We start from the raw sequence: 15,943 nt of genomic DNA, 5'->3' as shown, positions 1-15,943 counted from the left end.
GACGTTTTTCATACTAATTGTTAGGCCATTATTTACACACTGAATATTGTCGACGTATTTTCCCGTTATTTCCCGGTCATGTCAAGGAGCACACGGCGGGTGTGACCGTCAGAGGATGCTCACTCCTTCATGGCACCTCATCCCACCTCTGATTTTTTTGGATGTCCGTGTTTGCTCTGCTTCCGATTTGTATTGTTTTAATGGACTTTGATCTTGAATACTGTTCGTTATCTCAATATTTCATACATGTATACCACCCAGAGTGCCTCGTAAAGCATAGTAAAAACTTTGCAGAATAAAAAAAATTACTAATTTTTCCATTGGAGTTTCCAAAGGAAACAGGAGCTTTTATTTTTTCTGAGGTGAAAAACAAGATTTTAGAGGAACTTAGATGACTTCAGGACTACTGTGTAACGTATTCGTAGTGTTGTTAATTAAATGTGGGTACTTAAAAATTCCTAGGAACTTTTAGAAAATTTGAGATCACATTTTACCATAATCAAGCATTAAAACGTATTACTTTTCAACACTTTATACAACTATTTCTCACGATAAATGAAAAACTGCATAATTTTTTTTTAAATCATAGACAACTGTTTCTTCAATAAAAATGGAACACATAAAACATACCTTGTCATTGGTCAACAGATGCAGATAATCGCACTTCAGTCATAGTTCTGCAATGAACAACAGGTGATTTCTCGTTCCCGACAGTTGATTTTTTGCCATCTGAGTAAAGACCATCCTTAAAGTCAACTTTTTGCTGTTAAACGGTCTGCAATGAACAACAGGTGATTTCTCGTTCCCGACAGTTGATTTTTTGCCATCTGAGTAAAGACCATCCTTAAAGTCAACTTTTTGCTGTTAAACGGTCGATACAATCACAGGAGTTCGCGTACGTACCTCTCAATTTTACCAAATTTTTCAGTAAATATAAAAAAAATACGTAATACCTATAATATTAACATAGGTATAACGTATTTTTTTTATATTTACTGAAAATTTCGGTAAAATTGATAAGTAAGCAAACTCCTGTGATACAATGAAATTATTTGCAAATATAGTTAAGTCGAATGTTGACTAACGTCTTTCATACGAATTGTTAGGCCATTATTTTCACATTTAATTGTCTACGGATTTTTTTTGTTTTGTTCTACCTGATCATAACAAAGAGCACACGGCGGATGTGACTGGTCGACAGGGAATGTACACTCCTCCGTGGCACCTGATCCCATCTCCGTTTTCAGAGATCTGTGTTTGCTCTGCTCTGTATTGTTTGATTGGACTTTTAAGCCTGATTACTGTTTGTTATCTTCACATTTCATGTTAGCTCTTGGATTGGATCAGATTTATGAACACGGGAGTCTTGTTGATTTTTAGCTCCACTTCATGGCAGAGACCAGAAGAACTTATGCAATACTAAGGTACTGTCCGTCCATCTATCTGTTTTTCTATAATGCTCCTCCTCCTACAGTTTTGGTCCGATTTCAATATAATTTGGCACACAAGTATACATATATATCTACTACCTGATTACATTGAGATACATATCATGATGATTCCGTTTATCAGTTTTTGATCTTGCATGATGAATGGTGTTGCCATGGTCACTGAAATAGAAATTTCTGTGAAAAAGATGCTGGAGTTCCTCATTGACAATATCTATGTAGTCTTTGGAGACCAGGTCTTCCAACAATCTGTTGGAATTCGAACGTGCACTAATTTGTGCCCCTGTATTAGCCGATCTTGACCCTTACGATTCCGAGTCCCAATACATTGTTGGTCTGGTTTTTATAATTCTTTATAACCAAGGCTAATAAATATCGATGTTGCCATAGATACTTAAAAAAAGAATAAGTGAAAATCCATCAACACATGGTACAAGTTTAGAAAACATCAGGGACATAATATACAGCCATGCCAAGAAATCCCGTCCATTTTTCCACAGCGATAGAGTCAATAAAAGCTTAATTGATGCAAATCACCCATATTCCCCTAACGCTGGCGAGACAATTAACGGCAGCAGATTTGAGGGGGTGGATCCTAAGTTTTCCGTTTTCTTAGTAAAAGAAAAATAAACTTCTACCCCAGGAAGTAGCCTCCTATGCCCTGAAAAAAAAAGTTCCTGTCAAAAACCTTTAATTGTTTACAAAATATGTAAAATGCACTAGACACAGGTACCAAAATTGCAAAAATAGACTGGAAGGAAATAAAAAAAAAAATTCAAAGGGGAAAAATAATAGCGAGCGCAGCGAGCTCAATAGACTAACGTGTAAGAACAGAGAAAATTCGGAATGAAATCTGTACATACGTCAGGCAAATGGACACAGACTACCAATTATTTTGCTATACATTCCTTTATAATGTTAAAATTAATATAAAAAATCACACCGGCTCAACTTACCTGAAACTTGGCATAGAGTAACAACAATTCAAGTCCAAAAATTTTTCAGGCTCTGGGGAAAATTCATAGTCTGCAAGTCCTGCTATAGCATCGCAAATAACCCCTACCCTGCTTATTTCACTTTTCCTTCGAGGAAAGGGTAAACATGGGCCTCTTTACACCCTTCCTACTACGCGCTTAAAAGCAAAATTTCCCATTATTATCAATTTTATAATTTTTTTCAGACCCTCTCCTTTCCATCTATGCCCAAAAATAACCCCATTCTACCCCATATACACCCCAAAGAATTTTTAAGAAAAAACCTCTATTTTTAAACTGGCACTACTTGCGTGGTCAATGAAATAGGGGTAAAATTAGTAGTCTGTAACCTAATAAGGACACAAACCTTGTCCGATTTTGCTGAAATCTGACATGCCGGTGTCTTTTGTTTATACAAAGCAGCTGATGATGTTTCATTGAAATTGATGATTCCAAAGCAGAGTTATGGCCCTTTAATTGAGGTGCTGGAACACCTTAAATCAGAGGATGAAATGAGCATAAGACACACAGTTCTCAAATTTGAAATGCTAACAACTCACATATGTTACAATTATTTTCTTTCTTTATATTTTGGTATACTAGATAAATATGTCCTATACAAAATTCAAGAAGCAAACTTTACCTATTACATAAATAAATATTTTAAACAATTTTTCAAAAAAATACCTTCAAAAAGCAAAAAAATTCTTGGAAATTTTAAAAATAAAAATATTTAGCAAATTCTAATTTTAGTAAAACTTATATTAAAAAATTCTACAATATATATGCTTTAACAAATCAGTATAAAAATTAGGGAAAAAAGATTAATACCTTTGTTATAAGCAGATTATCCAACCTGGTTCATTCAGCCTCTGTCAGGAAGTGGTACTTACTACTCTAATTGGATTATCCCTGGTCATATTTAGACTTCTTTAATGGGTGTTTCATGTAATAATAAGCATGATTAGACAATAAATACCATAAAGTGTATAAGATTTTGGTTTTTATAACTCTGAATTTACAAGAAAAGGAATTTAAACATGCATTTTACCTACATACATTCTTCACTTTGCTGTAGAAAAAGGGGAGGTAACTCTGCAATAGAAAGGTACAAAATAACAGAAAATAATTATAAAGCATTTCATATACTTTCAATGGTTCAACACAGAAAATACATACCATGTCTATGTCACATATAATCACTCCTGGAATTACTTGGAAGTTGACTACTAAGAACAAAAGGGGGGGGGAGGGGTGGGGTGTATAGAGATAGTTATATTAAAATGCACATAAATTCTGCCTGCTAGGTGGATCACTATTTTTGCACAGTGTACATCTAAATTCTTGAAAACACCTGTCCTTGTCCAAAGAAGATGATTTTGTCTGATATGCGACCACAGACAATGATGTCCAAGACGCCTCAAGATTAGAGGAAGTCAGTAGGACTAAACATTCCATATGAAATGTTGAGCACCTTACTAACCTCCCCTGTCTTGGACAATCACAGATCAGTGCCAGCAATCAGACAGCAAATGTGTAATTCCAAAAGCTGAAAGAAAAGGAGAAAGTTTTAGAGACTTTAAACCAGTTTGGCGACAGATGATGGTGATAGATGAATACATTACAAAAAAAAAAAATTGGTACAAACTTAAGAGACAGTTGATTATATACCTTTAGTTAAGGCTACTGTAGAGTAATATTGTTGACGGCTGTTCCATGTTTTCTGAATACTCATTTGTCTCTGCTGCTGGTAGAAATTTGTTCACTTCTGACTTGCAACTGGCCTGAATTTTTAAAAATGAAAGAAGTCTCCCATTCAGGCCACTGCATACAATCCCACCACATCAACTGAAAATGAGCCACTGAAAAAAAAATACTCAACTTTTAAAGCACTTTTAACTTCAATTCACATTCATAATTAATAAATAATTGTATCAACTATAATTACATATACACCAAGAGACTAAAGTTTTGAGGAATAATGCATTTCTCTAATACTAAGAGCAGTGTAAAAGAACAATAAAATGTTATAACATACCTGTGTTTTTTGTACTCCATTTGAAATTTAAAATAACTGGATAGGTGAGGAATGTGCTCTTTGTCAGCTACAACATTAAATATAGAATCAAAATTCATATTGCATAAATTCTTGACACTTATTAATTGCACACATTACATCATACCCTTTGACAAACACGAGCAGGTGCCCCCTCCCCCTTTTCAATTTTTTAAATCAATCTAACTTCTCCAAAATACAATTTTTTTCATTAAATTTGTCAACAATTTGCATAATTAGTTATAAATTATCCAAAAAGTGCCAATAAATTGATTAACGTGAGTTTTGACCTTTGACCTGATAAGGACACAAACCTTGTCCGATTTTGCTGAAATCTGACATGCCGGTGTCTTTTGTTTATACAAAGCAGCTGATGATGTTTCATTGAAATTGATGATTCCAAAGCAGAGTTATGGCCCTTTAATTGAGGTGCTGGAACACCTTAAATCAGAGGATGAAATGAGCATAAGACACACAGTTCTCAAATTTGAAATGCTAACAACTCACATATGTTACAATTATTTTCTTTCTTTATATTTTGGTATACTAGATAAATATGTCCTATACAAAATTCAAGAAGCAAACTTTACCTATTACATAAATAAATATTTTAAACAATTTTTCAAAAAAATACCTTCAAAAAGCAAAAAAATTCTTGGAAATTTTAAAAATAAAAATATTTAGCAAATTCTAATTTTAGTAAAACTTATATTAAAAAATTCTACAATATATATGCTTTAACAAATCAGTATAAAAATTAGGGAAAAAAGATTAATACCTTTGTTATAAGCAGATTATCCAACCTGGTTCATTCAGCCTCTGTCAGGAAGTGGTACTTACTACTCTAATTGGATTATCCCTGGTCATATTTAGACTTCTTTAATGGGTGTTTCATGTAATAATAAGCATGATTAGACAATAAATACCATAAAGTGTATAAGATTTTGGTTTTTATAACTCTGAATTTACAAGAAAAGGAATTTAAACATGCATTTTACCTACATACATTCTTCACTTTGCTGTAGAAAAAGGGGAGGTAACTCTGCAATAGAAAGGTACAAAATAACAGAAAATAATTATAAAGCATTTCATATACTTTCAATGGTTCAACACAGAAAATACATACCATGTCTTTGTCAATGAAATAGGGGTAAAATTAGTAGTCTGTAACCAAATTTTCTGGTGCAACATTCCCAGAATTCCTTCGCTACCAGGGTTCCATGCGAAATTCTTACAAAACATATAAAAGACCAAGGATAATCATTCATTACCAAGAGATACGTTTACTTTTCTTTCTTTGCAGAGAGCTTAAAAAAACAAAAAATAATTACATCTACTCTAGCTACAACGTATCTCATTTATTATTGCACAAAATCTTTAGTTTCGTTCAACCAGACGCTCGGCTGTCTTCGTAAATATTCCGACGTCCTGTGACGTCACAGTCTAGACTGTGTCTCGTGCGGTTTGACGTTTGAATTTAAGAGGCGGATCAACGTTACAAGTGTAAGCTGCTATAGCTTTTTGATGTATAACTGCGCTCGCCCCAACGGTCACACCGTAAAACATATTATAAAATATAAAACGTTTGCACGTTGTCGAGAGCTTAAAATTCACAAAAAATAATTGCATTTACCCTACAACGTATTTCGTTAAAAATTGCACTAGGCCTGTAGTCTCGCTCAACGGCTGTCTCCGTAAATTCCGACGTCATGTGACGTCACAGTCTAGACTGCGTCTCGTGCGGTTTGGAAGTGAAGAGGCGGATCAAAGTTTACAGGTGTAAGTTGTGTAAACGTTTTTGATGGTACAAAGTTCTGCGCTCGCCCCAACGGTCACACCGTAAAACATATTAGCGTGCGCAGCGAGCGGCGCGAAGCGCCGCTCGTCACTGCGAGCTCTTTAAGCAACGCCTGGGCGAAGAGAAAATTCGGACTTTGCACATTGATCCAAGTGAATTTTTTTCCGCAGTTACCTGTGGTCCCATAATGCTTAGCGAATTGCATCTCGCCGCAAACCACGTTCTCGCGGTAGCAACAAAAATTCAACAAAATATAAAATCACCTTGATTTAATGGATATATAGCAGACAGATAGTAGATTAATCGTTTTTGATTAAAAATAGCACTGTTCAGACTTCGTTTTGGTAATATGCAACATACGACGTCATATGACGTCAGAGTCTAGACGTACCAAATGTCACGTGCTGTTTGACGAGCCCGATCTAAATTAAAACTGAAAGGTATCTGCGCTCGCCCTAACGGTCGCACGGTCAACATATTAATTTTATATGTATGGAACTACAATTGACTAAGTTCATTTTCATTGGTCAATTACCGGTATGATACCTTAATAAGGCGCGAGACTTCTACAACAACCAAGTTCATCGTGCCCGATGTTAATTTATACTAGGAAAAAACTATTTTGATATGGAAACACTGAAAAATTTGAAAGGCGTCTAATTTTTAATGAACAATTAATTAGTTTACTACAATCTATTTCATTTCTTTTTCTTCAATTTTACTTTTTTAACCGCATATGATTTGCATGGAACCCCCCCCCCCCTTTCAATAAAAAAAAAAAAAAAAAAAGACGGGAAAAAGGTGCAAAGGCTTCTAAATAATAAGTATTCTAGCTTTAATTTAAAACCAGTAAAACTTAAGATCCTTCCCTCAAAACTGCTGACATTAATTGCCTCGCGCACATCTCCCTGGGGAAAAATCACGGATTAACGCTAATTCCGCTTTTATTGAGTTCGCTCTAAAACTAGAATGCGTACTTTTTCTTGGCATGGTTCTGTAAATGTTAAACTAAAAAAAAAAACAAGTCTAGATGTAAAACTTTTCTATTTCTTCATTAAATTGCACACCAGTAGAGCTAAATTCTAATTGGAAACTTTAGTTTTTATGAGAAAGGTTAGAAGTTTGGCTGTTAGGAATATTGTACCTTTGCATTTTTCCGGAAGTTTAAGTGTTGCATTAAATCGGTTTTATAGTCATGTGGCGTAAATGAACTTCCTGTTGTTTTGACACAGATAAAACTGGCTGGAAGTGCGTTGTGGACTTTTTAGTCCTAGTCCTAGTATCTTTCATTACTTTTAATTTTTGGAATTTTTGTATCTCAGCACAAAATCTGCGCTATTGTAAAAAGATGCGCCGTTCTGTGTTCCGACTACAGAAATTGAGGCCTCAAAGTGCGGTAAACTCAAATGTCCTTGGACACCAAATTGGGATATGCAGCTTCCACACATCATGTACACGCCAGAAAGTGCTTACTATGGACACCATGAATCCATTTGTCAAAAACATGGAGTACGCTGTCCGAGGACCCATTGTTATAAGGGCAGGAGAAATCGAGGCTGAGTTAAAAAGTGTAAATATTGAGCAGTTGCATAACCATGATGATTAAAGAGATATGTGTCATCAATTAGAAATGAAATAAATCCAATTTAATAATATGTTGACGGTGCAACCGTTAGGGTGAGTGCAGATACTTATTCAGTTTTAATTTTGATTGGGCTCGATCGTCAAACTACATGAGACATTTGGTGCATCTAGACTCTCGCTATTGCATTATTAATAAGCGTAACATTTTTATTTATAACCTTTATAAACCTCAAAGAAAGTATTGTAATGTGGTGGTCAGGCAGGTTGATTTGTGTAATTGGTGGAAAGCTAATTGGAACATGACTGGCGTTTAGGTGGCCTGGTCCCTACCTATTACATTACTGATTTTACTGTCATTAGCTTCACTGCTTTCCATCTTTGTTATGTGAATTTACCTGCATTTAATTTGATGTTTGCTCCTGTGACAGTTGTTAAAAAGTTTATTGATTAAAGTAAAATTTCCAAGCTTCCAAGAGGGGGTTTGATTAAGAAAAAAAACTTTCTTCGTTGACACTTTAAACCAGTAATGTCTCTTGATATATGGTGCCTATCAAGAATTTTTTTTTCACATACAAGCACATTTTTCTGGTTCAATTTATATATTAAATTAGGTGAGGACACTGATTATTCATTGAGAATATTTTTTAATAATAATTAACTTGCAAGACTTTTAAGAAAATGTTACTCCACATTAACTTGAATTTATCTCTTTTCATATCAGCTACTACTCTTTTTTTTTTAAAAAATAAATTACCAAGTAAATCAGGAAGTAGTTGAAAAGGTTATACTTTTCACCTCAGTACAAAGGAACACAATCCACAAAAATGGCTTTAATCTCACAAAAATGATTACCCTGTATTATTAAAGCCACTAAAAGAAGTATTAAAAAATAAATCAATTAAATGTGTCCCTTACTGGTCTCATGTATTTTTCTCTGCTTACATTATACCCTGACCAGTTTAATCTGCCTAAATCAAGTTTAAATTTTCTTTATCATCATCATATGTTTGGGTTAAGTATATTTTTCTATGTATAAATCCAAAAAAAAAATGGACTCTTACAATATTTGAATTATAAATACATGTATTACATATACAACAAGCATTCTGAGAGTATTGCATTAGCAATACTAGTCCCCTACCGGCAAGTGTAATCTGGTTCCCGTTAAGAATTAAAAATGTCATAATTCCGTCAAAAATCAATGAAGCGGAACGAAATGCAAACTTGATCTGTAACTCATCAAGATACACTCACGTACCAAAAATCAGCTCAATATCTGCAAGCGTTTAGGAAAAAAGTGTGGAAAACCAAGTGGGACAGACTGACAGACAGACAGAGGGACAGACAGACAGACAGACAGACGGACAGACAGACTCAGAGGACAGACTAATAAAATTTTCTTCAAGACTAGATATGAATGTAAATAAAACTTGATTATTTATCAAATATAAGTTGTAGATAAATATAAATAAAATAATATTTTTAATATGAATTAAGCATGATTGAATGAGCAAAACTTTTACTAATTTTGCACTTCAGGGTGTTGTAAAGGATTTTAAGGATGTTATAAGGGCAAACATTGGGGATTGTCATGCAACTGGTCAAAGGCCATTAACTTTCCTCAGGCAGGTAAATCAATGTTTTATATCCAGATTGTTTTACTGTGTGTTTGATTTCCTTTTTTTTGGCAACTTAAAGGGAGATTATGATCTGCTACAAAATGTGCATTTTTTGCCATTCTACATGTTTTTGTTTTCTTATAAAAGATTCATGTATGGTAATGATTTGTAGGTTGTAGCACTGTGTACAGACCCGGACCATTTAATGAGGAACCCCGAGTATCCAGAGGATGCCAAGGAGAGGGCTAGAAGAATCTTAAATGACTGTGGTGGACACAGTATAGGTAATCTCTTTATTACAACAAATCATTCTTAATTCAACCCATGCCAACAAAGTGTGAAAAAAATACCATGACCATGATTAAATAATAGATAAAAATATTTGAATGTACAAGTGTAAATTTTTAGGTGCCTACAGTGATAGTGCTGGTGTGAGGGTGATCAGAGAAGACATTGCTAAATACATCAAAGAGAGAGATGGACAGCCTTCTAATCCTGATGACATTTTCTTATGTACAGGAGCAAGTGATGGCATAAAGGTTAGCAGTTTTAGATATTGTCAAGAAATGCAAGGTTGAAAAAGATAGAGACTTGACATTGATGACATTTATTGTTGATGAATTTAGAAAATAAGCATGTGCTATGTTCTTTTATTACTTGATTACCTTCCCAAGTGGTGTCAGTGCCAAGTAGTCTTTTTTTTAAACTAACTTACTTAACAATAAATTTTGAAATTCCTTAACTTCTAGACAATAATGAAACTGTTGATGACTGGTAAAGATGGAGCAGAGAGAGCAGGAGTTATGATACCTATCCCCCAGTATCCACTGTACACTGCCACAATAGCAGAATACAATGCCTATCCAGTAAGTATCCACTGTACACTGCCACAATAGCAGAATACAATGCCTATCCAGTAAGTATCTACTGTACACTGCCACAATAGCAGAATACAATGCATATCCAGCAAGTATCCACTGTACACTGCCACAATAGCAGAATACAATGCATATCCAGCAAGTATCCACTGTACACTGCCACAATAGCAGAATACAATGCCTATCCAGTAAGTATCCACTGTACACTGCCACAATAGTAGGATACAATGCATATCCAGCAAGTATCCAGTGTACACTACCACAATAGCAGAATACAATGCATATCCAGCAAGTATCCAATGTACACTGCCACAATAGCAGAATACAATGCCTATCCAGTAAGTATCCACTGTACACTGCCACAATAGCAGAATACAATGTATATCCAGTAAGTATCCACTGTACACTGCCACAATAGCAGAATACAATGTATATCCAGCTAGTATCCACTGTACAATGCCACAATAGTCAGATTACAATTCATATCCAACAAGTAGCCACTGTACAATGCCACAATAGAGAGAATACAATGAGTGTCAACTAAGTGGGCAATTTATTCATAAATGACATTACAATGCCTATAGTAAAATAGTAGCTGTAACAACCTTTTTTGATGGATGTCCTATAAACAATATTTTAGAAATTTAGTTTTAAATCCTCGATTTTCAACATTTCACTGACTAAACTTGCCAAAGTCTCCATTAAATTCTTTTTTATATTATCAGCTAGGTGATTTGTGTTTTTGCCTCTTGTAGATCAGTTATTACCTAGATGAAGATAATGCTTGGTCTTTACATGCATCAGAACTCAGGAGATCTCTAAATGAGGCTCGTAAACACTGTATACCAAGGGCTCTAGTCATCATCAACCCAGGCAATCCTACTGGTAGGCTTGATAGTAAAAATATAAAGAATTCACTATAAAAGATTTGATTCCTTCCCTTTCACTGTGGTTGTTTGATGCATTATTTGTGCTTAATTTTGATATGTATATGTATACGTATAAATTTAAAGGAAATTTGATTACAGGTCAAGTTTTATCAAGAACAAATATTGAAGAAATTATCAAGTTTGCCAAGGAGGAGAATCTCTTTTTAATGGCGGATGAGGTAAATAATTTATCAGACTGTAACATATTTAATACATACAGTTGTTTTCATTAAACATTGGATAATTACTTGAAAACAAAGAATGAGGGTTCATTTGATTTGGATTTGGCAGGCATCTGGCCCACTTGAAAAGTGAAAATTTCATTGATCTGTCACATGATATTTTAGCATTCTATTAATAATTGGTTTCTGTGATGTAGGAATGCGAAAAATTTTCCCAATATTGTGTTTTGAATTGCCAAAATATGATATAAAATATGGCAACATAGTCATTTGGTACAAAATGGTACATTTTGAAACACATTTTCTATAAATTTGCAGTCTTGTTCATTTTTCCACAATTTTAAAACTTGATTTGTGTGCATTGCATTTTAACTCAAACATTTGTCAAGAATAGAGAAAAGACCCAGATGTCTATAAAAAATGAACTTTCCCCCAGAAATCTTGTTGTGTAAATGCAATGCTTCATTGTCGTTTTAAAACCCAAATTTAGTACCAGGTTATGTTATGACAATAGCACAGTGGTATATTTTACCTGTACATGACAGCGAGGAATTGAAAGTTTTGATTCAATCCTGTCATGGAGCATTCAATTATTTGAAGTGATTCTGTGACATTAAGTCTGTCAAGCTTGGTGAGCCTGGGTATTTAAAAATGTGAATGATTCATTCTCATGATTCCTGCAGATTACATGCCAAATATGCCCATCTTCTTTTAATTTTATATGTTTAACTCGATGAAAATATGTCACAATGCTATAAAGTGACTTAATAGTGATATTGGTACATTGTTTGAAAAAATAAATTAGAAAATTGATTCAGAAGTAATTTAAATAGATGACATTTTGTTAAATTTGAGTGTTCAAAATGCAAAAAAAAAAACAATGCTGCTATTTTAAGGACTGAAAATCTGAAATCATCCATTTTCTTTCATTGTAAATTGATCTCATAAGCATTTTAAAATATTTTGGAAAAAATAGAGAAAAATACAAGTGTCTAAGACACATTAACATTTTTTACAGGTATACCAGCACAATGTCTATGCAGAACAGTCTGAGTTCCACTCATTTAAGAAAGTTCTGATGGAAATGGGGCCAGAATACAAAGATATGGAGCTGGCCTCCTTCATGTCCACCTCTAAAGGTTTCATGGGAGAGTAAGTCATCAAATAGTTCAAGGGTAAAAAAATACATGTACATTCATAGACACATTAAAAATGTCTTTCTTTTTTTTTATTGCTACTCTTTCTTACAATAGTAACTGTGTAATAAATTTATATTCTCTTCATATTTTTCTGGTATTACCAGAAATCAAAGAATCTGATTTACATATGTATGTACTCTATTTTTTTCACCTAGATTTCAATGTTTACTGCAATAATAATTACTGAACAATAGTATACTTACTGAGCAAACGTACATTAATGGTTAATGTCTGTCATTTCAGATGTGGATTCAGGGGAGGTTACTGTGAGGTTATTAATCTGGAGCCTCCTGTCAAGGCCATGCAGGTCAAGTCCATCTCAGCCAAACTCTGCTCCTCAGTGTCTGGCCAGGTATAATAGAGTTTTGAAATGAAATTTAGATACACAGACATATTATGTATAAATAATAATTAAAAAAACATATCCCTCCAGTTTGAGATAACAATTCAGTCTTGGCAAGTGTTTGATTTGACATATTGTAGATCACCAAATTTTTCTGACATCTAATTTTTGCAAGATTGTTAATTGATGAATTTTGTTCATTGTCATATATTATCTTTAATTATACAAATATTGGGAGAATGAATTTTTGAACAGATTAATAGATTAACAGATTTGCATAATTACACGAAAATAAAGTTCTCGTGAATAAAAAGTGATTTACAGTAACATTTTTATTAACTGCGCACCTAAAAATAAGTTTTTAATAGTACTCATTTTTCCATAAAATACATTATTGTAAGTTGGAAAACAATTCTGTAATAATAAAAAGTGATTTTTTCTCTCCAGGTTGCCATGGATGTAGTAGTGAACCCTCCAAAACCAGAAGAACCATCTTACGAGCTTTTCATGAAGGTAAATCCCAAATCCTACTATTCTATCATATCTGGGATTTTTTTTTAAATTGGTGAAAATTGTGATGGAGCAAGTCAGTTTACTGCAATCTTAACAGGAGAAGAACCTAGTGTTGGGGCAGTTGAAGCAGAAGGCTGCACTGGTGGCAGAGACCTTCAACTCAATGGAGAGGCTGTCTTGTAACCCAGTACAGGGGGCTATGTATGCCTTCCCTCAGATCTACATGCCAGAAGCTGCCATTGATGCTGCTAAGGTAAGATTTCCATGTTCAGTAGTAAATACAGATAGGGTCAAGGTCAAAAAATGTATACCATTAGATTAAAGTGAGGCAATGACAAAGGGGCAAGGGATCTAACTTATACATGGAACATGATTTCCATAATTTTTTTGTAACTATATTATATAAAAGATAAATGCCTCCCTTCAAAGACTATTGACTTTGAGTGAATTTTAGACATGTATCATGATTAGAACTGTGTAGAACACAGTTATTAATTGTTTATGAAGTAGAGAGTTGGGGAATGGATGTGCCTGTAATTTCACATTATTTTGATATTCCTAAAACTAATTTTCTATTTAGAAAAGGGGAATATCACCTGATGCATTGTACTGCTTTGATTTGTTGGAAAGCACTGGGATATGTGTTGTTCCTGGATCAGGTTTTGGACAGAAACCAGGAACCTATCACTTTAGGTAATTTTGAAAATTTGGGAAATAATGTTTTGTTGCATAGAATTTTTTAATAATAAACTACAGTAGCACCAAGTTCTGAATCGTTATGCCTACAATGTTTGTGAAATGTTTTATAATTTTATATGGAACCTTGAAAACTTTGCCAAAATGTCACCTGTGATGTGATGAATGCTGAGTATCATTACTTGTATATTTTACTTCTGATATATTTTAGGACAACAATACTTCCACCTGTTGACAAACTAAAAGAAATGATGGAACGTTTCAAGAAATTCCATATTGGATTTATGCAGAAGTATAAATAAGAATTACAAAAAAAGGATTGTCGTGCGTGATATTAATAAGGATGTCTGTCAGTGAAATATCAATGTCAGCTGCAATGTTTGTCACATTTGTGTAAAGAAATCATTTCAAAATTTGTTAATTTCTCTAGATTTACATGTGTCATGCAGAGCAAGGTATTTTTTCTGAAGAAAGTTAAAATTAATGTATTGTTTTGTAGTAGTTTATTGCTGTTGGTGTGAAATCTATGTGGAATGTTTTTGAGATCTGATATCTGGCATATTAACTGTTATCTGGCATAAATATCAGGGATAATGTGAATCTCTGTGCAGAAATTGATTTTTTTTATCAGAAATTACAAAAGTTACCCCCATGATATCAGTCTTTATTTTTTTCTTTTGACTTTTCACAGTTTTTATTCAAATATTAGTGCTGTTCGTATTTTGTTTGATACTAATTTATATTGTTAAGTAAAACATGTACTTACATATTTTTTAAAAGTAATATGTAATGTGTAAAGTTGCTTTTTTTTTTAATTGTACATGTATATTTATATACTTGCCAATATGATAAAGTATAGTTAGCATGAAATGTAAAGACAAGAGTGGATCAGGAAAAAACATACCAAGTCTTTAAACATGTTGAAATAATTTAAAGAGTGTTCAATAATCGTTATTGCTTAGTATTTCAGTTAATTGTAACAAAAAAAAAGTCTGTGTAATATGAAGATTTTGCATAATGTATTTTTTATCTTAACTGCATATTTTGTTGTGTGAAATAAAAAATAATTAAAAAGGTTATGTACACTATCTACTAAAAAAAATTGTAGAGATTTTGTACAAGAACTGTTCATCATTTTATTATGTATTTTTGTTGCTGCTTTTGAAGATTGCAAAGCTCTCTTCACAATTAATATATCTAGTGAATATCCATGTACAGTAAAACGCACTTATATGGTGAACACACTTGTAATGAATTGATGCTCACAGTGAAGTGATTTTCATTCCCTCTGGCTGTAAAATACATTATAAGCTTATTATTTAACGAAGTATGTTTATAATGAAGCAAATTCGTCCATCCATGGCACTTTGTTATAAGTGTGTTTTACTGTATATTAAATGTGCACATAATATTTGCTTAGTTATGTATGGATTTTGCTTGGTCTCACCAAAATCATTTTTAGCATATTTTTGTGGAAACCTCAAATAAATGCTGATGAATATGATTTTTTTTTGTTTTTTTTGGCTAAAAATTTGATGAATGGAAGTAGGGTTTAATAAAATTTTAACATTAAAATCATGGCTTTTAACCTAGCTAGCTTTATTGGTGATGAAATGAAGCATTATCATACAATAATATAAACATAAATTTGAATTTTTTAAATACAAATGTACTCTCACTCAAAAAGAATGGAGATGAATTTGCATTATTTTTTTAAAATTATG

General features: G+C 33.3%; 1 protein-coding gene across 1 annotated transcript; it reads left to right on the top strand.

Moving 5' to 3' along the window:
• Positions 1 to 7,519: 7,519 nt before the first annotated feature.
• LOC133205142 (alanine aminotransferase 1-like) lies at positions 7,520 to 15,723 on the top strand. Its single transcript, XM_061340888.1, has 13 exons — positions 7,520 to 7,846; positions 9,400 to 9,489; positions 9,652 to 9,763; positions 9,888 to 10,018; positions 10,229 to 10,345; positions 11,113 to 11,242; positions 11,386 to 11,465; positions 12,487 to 12,620; positions 12,911 to 13,019; positions 13,458 to 13,523; positions 13,621 to 13,776; positions 14,104 to 14,216; positions 14,431 to 15,723. Exons 1-13 carry the CDS (start codon positions 7,625 to 7,627, stop codon positions 14,519 to 14,521), a joined length of 1,551 nt encoding a protein of 516 aa, XP_061196872.1. The 5' UTR covers positions 7,520 to 7,624; the 3' UTR covers positions 14,522 to 15,723.
• Positions 15,724 to 15,943: the final 220 nt, after the last annotated feature.

This window comes from Saccostrea echinata, unplaced genomic scaffold (genome assembly GCF_033153115.1).
Source record: "Saccostrea echinata isolate AGI-Se365-2 ecotype Australia unplaced genomic scaffold, CSIRO_AGI_Sech_v1 ptg000054l, whole genome shotgun sequence".
NCBI lineage: Eukaryota > Metazoa > Mollusca > Bivalvia > Ostreida > Ostreidae > Saccostrea > Saccostrea echinata.
Note: the sequence above shows the minus strand (reverse complement) of the source record. Positions and strands in the feature narration are given on the sequence as shown.